The following is a 14,069-nucleotide window of genomic DNA, read 5'->3' as shown; positions in this document are numbered from 1 at the left end:
TGAGCTGCATTACTTTGCTGATTCACTTGAGAGAAAGTTTTCATTAGGTTAGTTTTAAATATATCAGTAACCTGCTCCAGCACAGCCTGCTACCACGGCATGCAGAGGGTGATGCAATGCAGGGCAAGAGAGGGCAGGGGCTCCTTTCTGTGGTGATGTGGGGCTACATTGGTAGGTTCAGAGCAAATGAAAGGTGGAACTCCTTACCTCAGGTTGTTACGGATGCAAAACGGGAAGACTGAACAAGTTATTGGAGAATAAATCAATCAATCTGTTACTAAATATGAAGAGCTGCCCCCTGCCCCCAAACACATGCTTGATTTACAAATTGTTAGAGGCTAGGAAATTATTCCTGGAGAGCTATTGTATATGCTTGGTCTACTTATGATGCTCTCCCCTAAGCATCTTGTTCTTTTGTATGGACAATAAGCCAATTTAGATAGATCTTTAATCTAGCAAGGCATCCATATGTTCTTAACGCTTAAGTGTTAAGAGGACACTGTGCCCACAGACACTTACTCTTCATAGTTTTTTCCAGGGTGTGTTTAGTCAATGTGGGGTGTACCGATCAAATAACTTGCTGCTTCTGGAAAGAACAGTCCAGCCCCACTCAGCACTTCTTTTCTTTCCCATTCCTGGTCATATGTTCTCGCTGCTTCCCTTGCACTACTTCTAGCATTAATCCAGCCATTCAGTGAGTTGGTTCAGTTCATTAAACACAATAAATAATGTGTTTGGGCAACTGAATCAAGTCTGAAGCCTAAAAATCTGCATATGCGTGAACAGCTAGATTTGCTTACTGTAACAGCACTCACAATTGCATTTACTGTATTGACTCAGAAATGGAAAAGGGAGCTTAGGCACCAAGGTCGCCTGCTGAACATCCTGCAGGCATCTTGCTGCTCAGGATGGGCATCTGGAGCAACTCAGTCACAGAATTGCTTAAGAAACTTCAGAGCTAGGTAGGGGGGGCAGTTGGTGAGGTTTAGGTACTTCAAGGGTTGGACATCCACTAGATGGGGAGGAAAAAAGGGGGAAAATTTAGCTTCAAATTTTGGACTTGCTGCTTCGTTCCCTTCTTGGATATAGCCCTAATAAAACTTAAGGGTCCTAGGATGTCCAAGAAAGCTTCTGTCTTTAATTGTTTGGTTTAGGGCAGTAAGAGGTACAGGTAACTTGTGGGTATTATGTTTATCCCAGCCATTTGGGTTTGTCTACCATCTTTTTTTTTTTTCTTCTTCTTCTTCTAGTTCATATAAAATCTTTCACATTCCTCTGGTAGTATCACTAAACCCCATGTGTTTTCCTCTTTCACAGTTGAAAACCTTTGCTATGACATCTTCTTCCTCTTTTACTTTCATTACACCTTTCTGGAACAGTTCTTCCTTTCTGGACCCAACCGATTAAATGTATGGAGTTTCTTTGACTAGTTCAGTCTTCCCCTTGCGTAGTTTCTGCTGTATTGTACCTGTCTTTGCACACCCTTACTGCTTCTTCCAACTTTATTCGTTATTTTGTAAATTGCTTGTTTTCCATTGCACAAAACTCTGTGCCTGCTCCTGTCCTACTCTTTCTCTCCATGTTAAACATGTTGTATTCTCCTCTAAACTGTCCTCAAAATGTTGTCATCCACACGATCTCTAAATCTCAGCCCTCACCTCCTTGTTGCACAGGCTTGTGCAAGCCCACTGAAATCCAGAGGTGGCCCTTTCATAATTTCACAGCCCTTTGGTTGAGCCCCCCCAATCAAACCCATTGATTTCTTTCAGTTTCTTCAAATCCTTTGTTAGACATTCGCTTCTTCCGTGAAACCTGTCAGAGAGAATTGATCCAAGGGAGGTTGATTTACATTAAAATAGATTTTTCTTTGCTTTGAAGTTTCAACTGTAATGTGTGACTTGTAAGCATATTAATTCTTCGACGTGTGACTGTATGTATTAGATCTTTCTTGGAGCAGAGACATTGTCTTCCAATTCAGGGCTGGGTAAACTGAAGTCTGCAGTAGTATTTATAGAGAAATAAAGGTTTGTCATCTTTGTGGAAGTTTGGGGGTTTTTCAAATAGTAACAATATTTATAAAAAGAGCATTTATAGTAAATAAGACAATGGAAATGTGTCACCAAGTCCAGACTTGGTAATTAATGTTTGATGAATGAAACCCATTTTTCCTCTTTACAGATGGAGGATTTTTAATAACAACATTGTTTGGTGTTGTAAATGAGCATGTTTGTATTTAGCTGCATGGCATGTCCTGCCTTGTAAATATACCAAGTCAAACATAAAACATTTTCTCCTAGGAGAAAAAAAAAATGCATAAAAATTTCTTGTAGCAGACAAGATTGAAAGCTTGCCATGAATGTGAAAAAGAGATTCAGAGGTGAACAGAATATTTAAAGTGTCTGGAATACTGCTGTGGCAAGAGAATGTTAATCTGACGTTGTCTGGGCACGAGGCAGCCCTCGGAGCCGACACATTCCTTGGGGCCCGGTGCAAACTGAGCTGCCAGCACAGTGTTTACAGCAAGACGCAGGGCCAGGACGGTCTGTATACACGAACTGTGCCTGCCTGCCATGCAGGCAGCACGTGCCAAATACACGCTTCTAATTAAAAGCAAAGTTAGTGTTGTATTTAACCCTGACAGTATGGAACAGGTGGATCATACTAGTATATTAGTAAGCACACAGACATATGAAATGTCCATATACATTGTGACAGTATTTATATTTATTATGCTTATTTTAACTCCAAAATGTGACTGTAATTTATAAGCAACTGAAATGTCAGCATTTGAAGCAGAAATACTTTAATGTGTTTTACTCCAAAGTAAGTAAGGCTTTATGTATATGTATATATTTTAAAATTAAAACACACACATATGGACATATGTGTCTGTTGTGTTTTAATGACCACTATTACAAATGAGTACTGTATCCATCATGAAAAAATGGTTTCATCCAAATCTTGTTTCACAGATAGTAGCTGAATTTGTTGTTCTTGTATCATGATTTCACCGAACATAACAGCATGTTATTTGTCTTCAACCTTTCCCCCCCCCAGATAGCGGTGGAACCAAAGGGGAAAGACTGAGTGCCAAACTGAAAGCTTTGCCTGGAACAAGTGAACCCTATGAAAGTAGCGGCAGTAAAGAAATAGGCAAGTGGGCATTGTATTATACCTTCTTATTCTCCTGGCCCTCAAAGAGAGGGGAGATGGAAAAAATAAGTTATTTGAAGAGCATGTAAAATTAGACAATTAGGAAAATATTTTCCTCATGAAATAAATGTGAAGAATGGCTTTAGCTTCATTATTCAGAGCTCACTATAAAGTAATTGTAAATATTAAGAAATGTGGTCCATGTAAATACTTACTACTTTTGACATCTATATCTGCTGCATCATTTAGACAGTTCTTATAGCTCTGCAGTCATAAGTTCTTCACTAAGACTAATTTTCAAAGGAGTTTAAAAACCCAAATCCATGTGGAATGTAGGTACTTCCTAAAATGCCTTTCCTTAACCAACTCATCAGTCTTGTTGTCCATGCACTTTTCTGAAGTCTTTTTCTCACTTAATTACTGTAATAAAATAAAGAGAAATTGATTTTTAAAAAAACTCCTGTCACTAGCACTCGGGTACTTTACTCTTGTGCTGTGCCTCACTTCCCAAATGCAGTATGAACACTCCTTCAGTGTTCATACGCTCTTTCTGGTCTGCATTTCAAAGACACCTTGCAGGTGTGTAATGCTAAAACCCACTCTTGTATTTCATTGTATATGTTTGAAACAAAACTAAAATTACTTGCAGGTAACTGTTTTAAATATATTTATTTAAACCCTAGATGCCTCCTACATAGATCCACTTGGCCCACAAGCAGAAAGACCAAAAACTGCAGCAAGAAAAAGACCTGAGGAAGATGACTTTGCTGATGAAGAACTAGGAGAGGATTTGCTTCCAGAATAGCATATGCTCCACTCATAATTTTCTCTCCTTTAAAAGTTTTAGCAGAAAAACTTTCATACATGATGATTTTGTAGAGGATTTTGATAAAATATTTGTGAAATACCTTGGATGTATGGTATCTTACATTAAAAACATCTTACATTAAAAGCAGTGTCTTTTATCATTGATTTTTTTTTTAAATAATGCTGAGATTATTTTACTCGTGCATAAAAACTACACAGGTATTCAAACTCATTGCAAACTATATCAAATGTGTAAAGCTTTTGCTTTCAGAGCTGCGTCCAATGATAATATGAAGCACAGCAGCCTCCAAAATGTCGTCTTTCAGTGTGAAATACATCAAAGCAATGTTATAAGGCTGAAAGTCCCATATCCTTCATCCAAAGCCAGAATTTATTTAAGGCCTGTGAATTGACTTTCTGAAAATGTTGGATGTGACCTTGGTCATCTTTAAGGCCTCAGTTCAGCAAAGCACATAATACTGATACTAAAGAAAGCATCTTAATTTTAGTCTATGTTCAGCTGAACTAGGGCCATTTTGCAGTCTCTTGGCAACCTCCTAGATATTTTTTGCAATTACAGAGATGAGGTTTTTATTTTTCTTTTTTTATTTCTAATGGACAGAGTGGGCAGGATTTCAGAGTAGTTTGTTCAGAATCGCTTATTAGATTTCAGCTTTTGAATCTCATGTTGGGGATTGTGGCACTAACTACACAGAGGTACAGCCTAGGTTGAGTATGCACAAAGATGTTAGTTACAGAAATCATCATTTTGCTTATGAACTCAACAAGTTTGATCTGAAGTCATTGAGACATGTTAAATAGGAACATGGGGTTCCTGTGTTATTTATATCATTTTGGAGATAAAAATATTAGGTGTTCAGAATTTCCTAATAAATACTTGCAAAACTAGTGCACTGGAGTGGCAGGGACTTGTTTTTAAAACACAGTTGTGAGTTTGGTTTCATAGTTAGACTTTGGTTATTACATTTTGAAATGCAAGGAATGAGTCTTTTAAAATTTCCAAGGCTCATTCTCAGTGTTGGTGCTTAGACCACTTCCCAGCTAGTGACACTGGGAAGTTCTCTTCATATCTTCATGAACTGTTCTTTTCAGGTTTTAAAAACATCTGCCCGGTCCCATAAGATGTCTGTGGGAGTGGTCAGGAATACTTGTGTAATGGCACAGTTGCAGGAATGTAGTCCTCTGGGGTTTATGGTACAGTTAATGAACAGCTTTATGTGTAACGTGTTTCCCGTGACACTGGTGCCACGCTCAGTCTAGGACTGCCACAGCTTCCCCTGGGTGGGATAAGCAGAGCACATTCAGTGCCATTTATAGAACATCTTGAGGAGCTCACTGAAGAAAAAAGACAGGGAAAGCTCTGGGGCCTGATCCTTCCAGAGGATGGAAAAGAGCGTGGGAAGGAAGTGGATGCCACCTGTCTTATTTTCTGCAAGTCTCCCCTGTGCTGCAGTTCTTGCTTAGCAGCAGGACAGAAAGGAAAAAAAAGATGACCTTGCCTGCTGCAGGTAGGGACAGAAGGGGAAGAATGAGTGGCTTATGTGGCTAAAGAGCTTGGATACCACACTGCAACGCTAACGTGCCAAGCCAGAACAGAATCTGGCTCTTTGGCTCTGTTCAACTTGGCAGATGAGACCTTCGGTGTCTTTGAGAAATACAGAAACATGTTGCCTCTTCTGTCTCTGGTGAATCCCCAGTTTCACTGCAGATGTTGCCATTTGACTTCCCTCCAGCCCCTGACAGTAGCCCAAAGGCAGTGCACACCTGTGAACGCAGAGCCTGCGTCCTGCTGTTGGCTGGGCGTGTTCTGGGTCTGTTCCAGTGCCAGCAGGAACTCACCGACTCTGGCACTGGGCAACCCTGACCGAGGCTAGTCCTGAGCCTCAGTACTGCCAAAGCCTTGGCACTGACACCCAGTACAACAGCGTATATTTTTAGTATTTTCAATGAAATGTCAGTCAAACACAGAGGGGAGGTGGAAAGGCAATTGAGCTGAACAGCTCTAGAAGGGCTCAGGCAGATGACTTGACTTAACCTTATGGTCACACTCGGGACCCAGCTTTCTCTTGCCTGTTCTTCAGTGCTGCCATACCTAGTGCTCTGGTCATGGCATGATGTATTCCTGCATAGCATGGTAGTTCTCTTCTGTCAGGCTGACAGTCTTGGAAGACCTGGACCTCCAGGATGCAACATGCCAGGCAGGAGGGAGAATTCTCAGCTACAGACTGTAGTGGAATGAGGTATCTATCTGACTAAGCACAGTGGGAGAAAGTATTTGGGACCATGGTACGGAGAACAGGTAAACCTGGGAAACAGTGCAAAGGAGAAGGCAGGCAAGATACTGCCATGGTCTTCTAACACAAAACCATTTGAATAGAGCATCTAATCAAACATTGCAATCACACAGACATGTCCATGATAAGTGGTATGAATCACTAATAATTTGGGATATGGTTCACAGGCAGACTCCTATGGTCATCAGAGAGATTTTGATCAGCAGCAGTTTCCTGATTCAGTTTGCCCAGATGCCTAACTGTACGTTATGTGAAATTCTGTGGTTTACAAGTACAACTTCACTTTTGTTCCACTCCTGCACAAACTCCAGAAACTTCTGGAATGTTGTCTCCTATAGCATGAGGATCTGATTACATAATGCTCTGGGTTATGATGGCCACGTGATCCAGCTCCAACACTGGAATAATAAGTCCTGCTCAGTCAAAATGATTTAGCCCAGGTCCAACTCCTTCAAAACCATGTTAACTATGGGTACATCTCCACCGGAATTGCAACATCGCCAGGGCAGGCCCAGAGCAGAGGACCTGATGTGTAATCATCATCCATACTGTAAGACCAGGAGAACGGTACAGTTTTGGCCTGTAACTATTAGCAATCTCCCAGATAATTGCCCTGCATGACCCAAAGGTTAGCCTAGGCCAGGAACCATTCTTCATAAGTGGCTTCGGTGCAGCCTTCTCCTTCTGCTGTGTGAGATGTTCTGTGTGAGGGAATGCCAGATGTAACATCCCACCTGGACTCACAGCTGGAGAGTCCCCTGATGGAGACTAATACAACTGTAATCTGTTCAGGAGAAAGAAACTGTGTGCATGTCCACAGTGCTATGTCAGCATATTGTTGGAAACACTGCATGAGCTAAATAATTCTACCTTTATCCCAGAAACTCAAGCAGAAACATTTAGTCAGGTTTGGTTGTACAAAACAGACTCCGTCTTCAGAAGCTGCACTGCGGGTATGTGCTTCCAGCACCACTCAAGCCCTGATTTTGTGCTTCTAATTCTGGAATTAGTAGATCATTTAAAATTCCCAAATAAAGTTTTGGCAAATGCAATAGGACTGCTATTATATTAGTTTATTTATTTATTTGTCTTAGGAGGGCAGCAGCATTAAACCTACAAAAATGCTAATCCTCTTGAAGAACTGACTCACGAGCTATTTTAGCTTGTATTATTGTGAAAAATGTATTGGTCACAATATTAAACAGTCCTCAGTTGACTTCTCAGACCTGAGATATTCTGTAAGTCTGCTTCAGGATGTTACATACAAAGTTACCTTTCTCTTTACATGTATGAAAAATGCCTCTTTGTACAGTAGGCTCTCTGATAATGACCCTATGAGGCACTGTCATTTTACAAAACATACAGAAATTTAGTTTCTTTGGATGAAGGTGGAATGTAATCACAGCAATTCTATCCCCTGAAACAGACATTTGGCTTCTTGATTCTCTGTAGAGTTTTCTAAGTGAATTACTGCTTTCAGAAGTGGATGGGGGAAAAAAAATCATAGAATCATAGAATCATAGAATGGTTAGAGTTGGAAGGGACATCAAAGATCATCTAGTTCCAACCCCCCTGCCGTGGGCAGGGACACCCTCCACTAGACCACGTTGCCCAAAGCCTCATCCAACCTGGTCTTAAACACTTCCAGGGAGGGGGCATCCACAACCTCTCTGGGCAACCTGTTCCAGTGCCTCACCACTCTAACAGTCAAGAATTTCTTTCTAACATAGCTTCTTGGAGCACCGGCTGTGGACATTTTAGTTGGTTACCCTGATGATGAGCATCTTGGCAGCACAAACAGCCAAATATAAAGGATTATCTGGGTAGTATTTTATTTATTTCTAAACAAGACCAACTCCGCAATATCAAAGCATATTCACATATTTCATGTTTCACCCTGAACATCCTTCACTACAGATTACATAACTCCTCACTTTTAAAACAAAGCTATTCTAGAGTAACATGGGAATTGAAAGCTGTACAAAGAAAGGGTAAATAGTTCTGCAAGTCTTACGATGAACAGCTGTTTCTCTTCTTGGTTCCTTTGCAAGTGTAGTATGAGACTGTAAGAAGTTAATCTAATTTGCTAAGCTTTGATTGTTCTTCAATTCAAAGGCACGGATTCTCAGTTTTTCAATAGAAAGGCTATTGGCAACCTGTTTCTCTTGAGTTTCCACCTTTGCAAAATGAAGGCCGTTAAGGATTCTCCACTTTGCAAGAAGTCCATTTTGCAAAGCTAAATTGCCTAAAACAACTGTAAAATACGCTGAGATCCTGCTGTAGAAGATGCTATGCCATGGAAGCTGCAAAGTGGTATTACAGTGCTTGCAAATTCAGGGAAGAGGGAATGGGAACAGAATCAGCAGTTTGGATGACAGGTTGTCTGCAAACGGAATGTGAGTGAGGAGGACGTCTTTGGGGAGTAATTCAATTCTGTCTGAAGATTTATACCTGCTGGTGATGCCAGCTGAATGTTTGTTCCTTATGACAGTATGAGTTGTTCAACTTGAAGATCTACATGATGATTTCTAAATATTTTTCACATAATTACTTCAGATAGACATGGGATCTCATTAATGTACACACTGCTGCAGCAGGATGGGGGTGAGTATTTGGAATGTGCCGGTTTAGAGCAATTGTACCATTGCTGTGACATGACTGTGACATCATCGATAATGCTTGTCACAACAATGTGCTTTATTTTTGTGTGAACCATAGTATCTGAAACTGGTTGTCATGCCAGGGTTGCTATGGAAGACAACAATCCCAACCAAGGTTGCCTGTTGGTGATCAATGTTTCTGGGAAGGGATACATTCTTACACCTACCAGCAGGTTTTCACAATCATTCTAATAGTTCAGAAACTACTTTCCAAATTGTCTTAATGCTCTGATGATAACGTCTTTGAATAGGATTTTTTCTCCTGCTATGACATATTTTTCTCCAGCTGTTAGTAACAATGTAAGAGTGAAGATACAAACTGTGTGTTTTGTACATTTCAGTGTTTAACATTGCATGAAACGCTCCCTGATGGAATCACATGCAGAAAATGTTTCTTCTTATTAATATGAACTCAAAAAAAAATCTGCCTTATTCTTGCACAGCTCAGTTTTGTTTTGAACATCCTGACTTTCTCATTCCAGGGATTTGTGGAACCAAACTTATTATTAACTATCTGGCATTGATCACTATGGTGATAATCTCAGGACAGAGGCAGCTGCCACTCCCAAGTATAAATGTTCCATGACAACCCCCAGAAAGAGCATTTAGAATATTATGTAAAAGTGAAAGAAGTACTTTTTCTACTACTCAGTAGATTTCCTTCTGTCTCTCCTACCAGTGGCAAGTTTCTCTTCCCCTTCCTCTCAAATTTTTTCCCCCTTGTTTTAGTTAAAAAGAGATAATGTAAGGGGAATAAAGGAAGATAAGAAATGGTAAGGGACACCATGATGCTCACCAGAATCCAATAAAATAGAATGTGAAGATTAGATCATATTAGAATTCACAGATTAAATGATTGCACAGAAGGAGGTGGACTGTTATCTTCATTTGTAATACATTCTGGGCCAGGAAAGGGGAAAGTTCTCAATAATATATTGTTGAAACACTGAAGGACACCACCAGAAGTTTGGGAGACTATCGAGAAGAACACTTATGAACCATTAAAAGTAGCTGTTGGTTTTTGCCAGCACGTACAAAACTGCCTACAATGTATTAGAAAACAGAAGTCTAGGAATTTTCTAAGGATGTAGAACATTGTAATAAAAATGTTTATATTGGTATGAATGGTAAGGAAATTTGAACACATGGGTGCAAAATACCAGCAGGAGGAGGGCTATAAAAACAGCATGTGTTGCTGACATCTACAGTAGCAGGTCTTCAGGATCTCAGCACACGTCTACCTTCAGTTTCTCAGGACACCCAAATCTGAAGCAGAGACATTGACAAACTCCTGATGACTCACAGAGGTGGGACAGGATCAAGAGATTAACCACTGTCAGCTCCTGATGGGTACAATGAGATGCATCCAAAGCAGCACCCTCCTAAGAATAACCCTGCAAGTGTAGGGAACGGGCTTGAAAACTGGTGCTCTGTGTCCTCCATGTCATTGCAAGCCACCCGGGACAGAGTCCCTGGATACAGGTGTTGGTGCCTGACTGCTTGGTGGATTATCTACGTGCATCTTGGTGTTTGTGTGTATGAAAGTGTATTAAGGGCTGAAATCAGTTGTGTTTTAACACAAATTATTATTTCTGTTCTATGAGATACCACACTGAGCTACGTTGTTGCTACAGTGCCATGATGTGTATTTCTGTAGTCATTACATTTTCAGGATTTACTAAAAGATAGGAATTCTACAGTAAGTGATTCAACATCCATTCGTATAGTTACAACCTGTGAGATGAAATGCTCTATTTAGCAAAATAAAGGATCATCTCTAGTGGTAAAGTGCAGAAGAAAACCAGCATTTCTAGGAGTGGGTTCATCCCATTCTGATAGAGTTCAGAAAGAGTTCAGATGATTGCAACCACCAGAGCACAGAATCAAGTTTCTCATGGTATCCGTCAGCAACACATTGTTTACAACCAAAGTTAGAAGTCTAAATGTAGGAATGCATTTAAAATGCCTGAATATATTTATGTAGACCCATACCTCAGACTCTCCAAGACATCCACATACTGCTGCCATGTATGACACAGGATCTATGGGAGGTCTCTGAAGTGCCCTCTGGGGATCCAGCCAAGTACTCTAGGGGATCTGAAATGCACTCGAGACCCAGCTTTAAGCACCTGAATTATTTTGGGCAGAGTGTCTAGCTCCTAACAGATAAATATCCAGTGGCATTTGGGAGGTCGAGGAGTGTCTGAGACCCCTCAGGCAGAGCAGACCAGCACGGTGCCGCATTTATGCCAGTCCTGTCCCGTCCTGGTGTAGTGGCTACAGGCCAGGTGAGGCTCCTCACGCTACTCAAATTGACACCACGGAGCCTGTTTCCAGATGACTGAATCCTGCCCTGTGCAGCCAGGTCTGAGCTAACTGTCCACCCAGTGGACTTCTAGGCATTACAATTAAGCATTTAATGCAATTTGAGATGCCCTAGTGTATCGCACATGGCTGATGCCAGGTCCAGTGTCCTATCTGTCTAATATCCTGCATGCTCACAGGATATGAGGCTTTAAGAGAGCCAAAGAGGCACTAGATAAGTATGTTAAACACCTGAATTGCTCCCTAGTGTTTAGACACCACCTTTATTTGTCTGCACCCTCATGCTGAGCTCTACCTCCATCCATCTGGTCCTGACAGCAAGGAGGTGGCCAAGAGAAGGCGAGGTGGGACGGGACAGGGTGGTGAGGGGATGGAGGGGACCACAGCCCTGGGCAAGAGGCTGTCACCACACAGACAGGAGTGACAGCAGGCTCTGCTTGTCAGCTGTTCTCCCCATGGGCCGAGTTATGGGTTTTGTCCATCCCACGCTGTTTGAGCAACAGCCCTTTTTCCCAGCCAGCTGAGGGCTGGGCCTTCCATCACCTCTGGCACCCTCCTGGTGATGTGGTGGCTGTATCACAGTGAGCAGAATATTGGTGGTCGCCATGTCACAGGGGGTTGGTGAAACGACCACCCAGGACGGTATAAAAAGAGCTGCGTGGTGAGGTGACCCAGACTGGAGGCAGGCAGGTGAGCAAGGGCTGAGGCAAGAGGGCAGGGAAGGGAGGGCTGCTCCCCTTCCAAGAGCTGGGCCCAGGTAGACATTGCCCATGGCTGCTGTTCCTCCTTTGTCTTTTAGAACTGGAGGCTCACTCAAGGACATGACCAGACCATGGTGCATTCCTGTCCTCAGCCACTCAGCCAGAGAGATGATGTGGGACTCACAGCCTTGGCCTGAGGCTGGGAGAGCCCTGGGCAGGGAGGCAGGGGTTGCCCATGGAGGATCGTTGTTGACGATAGAGGATGGCTGCCCCAGTTGTTGATATTACCCTGTCTTTTACAGCCACAATCCATACTGCAGCAGAGTCTCACAGGCAGCTGGAAGCCTCCCCACAGCCATGGAAAACGGGACCTCTGCACTACCACACTCTGTGTGAAACTTGTCTCAAAATAAACTTTTCTGATTCATGAACCCATTGGCTAGTTCCTGTTTCTGCAGTCTTTTGGGGAAAATTTGTCTGTATATATGTACAGAAAAATCTGTATGTATACAGGAAGATTTCCGGACATAAAGGAGGTGGGGAATCAATCAGACGGTGCTCTGAGATCATGTGCGTATCATGGTTTCAAAATATGACAACTGTCTGACCACAGTTGGAAACAGTATGAAACACATGGGGGTATGACATCATCATCAACATCAATCTCCATGTTTGCAGTGGGCAAGGGCTTCCTGTTGTCACATACTGCTGGGAATGCGGTAAGGAGTGGCTGGGCCTGTCAGCCAGCCACAAGCCAGGATGAAAACATGTGGGCCATGAGACTCAGAAATGGCAACTACCTGCCATAAAAATGCACCTGAAACAACATGGTGGGCTCTGTGCATTTTGTGGGCGGGGACTTCTAGGGCTGACACGAAGGGGTGGCTGGTCCTGCCAGCCAATCAGAGGGCTGCCTGACAACCCACTGCGGTATGGCAGTGTCAAGAAAAGGCCGTGAGCCAATCACAGAGCATATGAAAACAAGTGGGTCGTGTTTTACAAAATGGCAGCTTGGTGCCATTACAAAGAACTAAGAGTCATGTCATTCGGCCAGTGAGATGAGGCAGGATGCAGTCTGTGGGCTCCATATGGACCTCGTCACCAGGCTGGCTGTTGTCAAGGGCACGTGTGGGATGTTCTGTGCTCTGTCGCTGGTAATTTTCACCTGAGGCCATTGAAGGAAAACACCTCACTGCCTTGTCTGTTTTCTCTTAGAAACAGCCATGACCCATGGAATTCCCTATAGATTCACATAAAGGTGCACATGGCTGCTATTCTGAATTTATTGATTGAAATATTATAATATATTGCATCAAATCTAGGACAGACTTTTTATTACTAAAGATTTTTTCCCCAATATTTCATTATATAGATATCGTGAAGTCCCTCATATTCACAGAAAATTATAAATCAAAGTCAATGACAATGATACTGGTACCTTAGTAATATCTTACTGACTTCTCAAATTCATGGTAGAACCTAAGTTTTGCCAAAGTGAATTTTTTTATGATTCAGATGGCTCTAGGGTAAACTATGCCATGAGAGCTGGTATAGCACTCTTTCAGTTCCCATGTAATGGAATCTCATTTGCTGCCCTTCTGTGATTCTTATTATTATTATTTGAATCAATGAGACTGCTAATCAGACAATATGATGCAACTAACGTATAGAATTAGAATATCATCTAGATGAGACTCAAAGCCTTAAACTCACTGGCAATTTAATGTCCGTGCAGTTGTTTCCGACTCACTGGCAATTTAATGTCCGTGCAGTTGTTTCCGCTCCTTCTGCCTATTTTTTGAGCCAGACCTCTCCCAGAAACGTCAATGCATATAAAAGTAGTGCATAAAAGTCATGTTTTGCAAAGCAAAATGTGACATCCTCACACTACTTGGAAAGAGTTGAGAAAAGATACTAGTTTATCAGAGGAAGAGTAATATAAAAAGATCTGTCAAGATAAATATTAGTCATGTTGCCACACATATCACTCGAAGGTGTTGAAGTAACTGAAGGCCAGGTGCAGCATAGGGCTCAGGGCGTTAGACTGGCCTGGGCTAAATGGACAGGTCCTTTGCCCCAGTCTGTCACCTGAGGATAGGACTGCAAAG

At 42.0% G+C, this 14,069-nt stretch overlaps 1 protein-coding gene across 4 annotated transcripts in view; it reads left to right on the top strand.

The window, feature by feature from the left end:
- IFT88 (intraflagellar transport 88) overlaps nucleotides 1–4,141 on the top strand; it is a 51,005-nt gene extending 46,864 nt beyond the window's left edge. For 3 of the 4 annotated variants that reach the window (XM_075742211.1, XM_075742210.1, XM_075742209.1), the window contains exons 25-26: nucleotides 3,058–3,153; nucleotides 3,837–4,141. In XM_075742211.1, the coding sequence (XP_075598326.1) occupies nucleotides 3,058–3,153; nucleotides 3,837–3,958 (218 nt within the window). In that variant the 3' untranslated portion in view covers nucleotides 3,959–4,141. The remainder of the gene's footprint in view (nucleotides 1–3,057; nucleotides 3,154–3,836) is intronic. The other variant, XM_075742212.1, reaches the window with a different exon arrangement.
- Nucleotides 4,142–14,069: the final 9,928 nt, after the last annotated feature.

This window comes from Balearica regulorum, chromosome 1 (assembly GCF_011004875.1).
Source record: "Balearica regulorum gibbericeps isolate bBalReg1 chromosome 1, bBalReg1.pri, whole genome shotgun sequence".
NCBI classification, from domain to species: domain Eukaryota; kingdom Metazoa; phylum Chordata; class Aves; order Gruiformes; family Gruidae; genus Balearica; species Balearica regulorum.
This window is presented reverse-complemented; position numbering and strand designations above follow the sequence as displayed.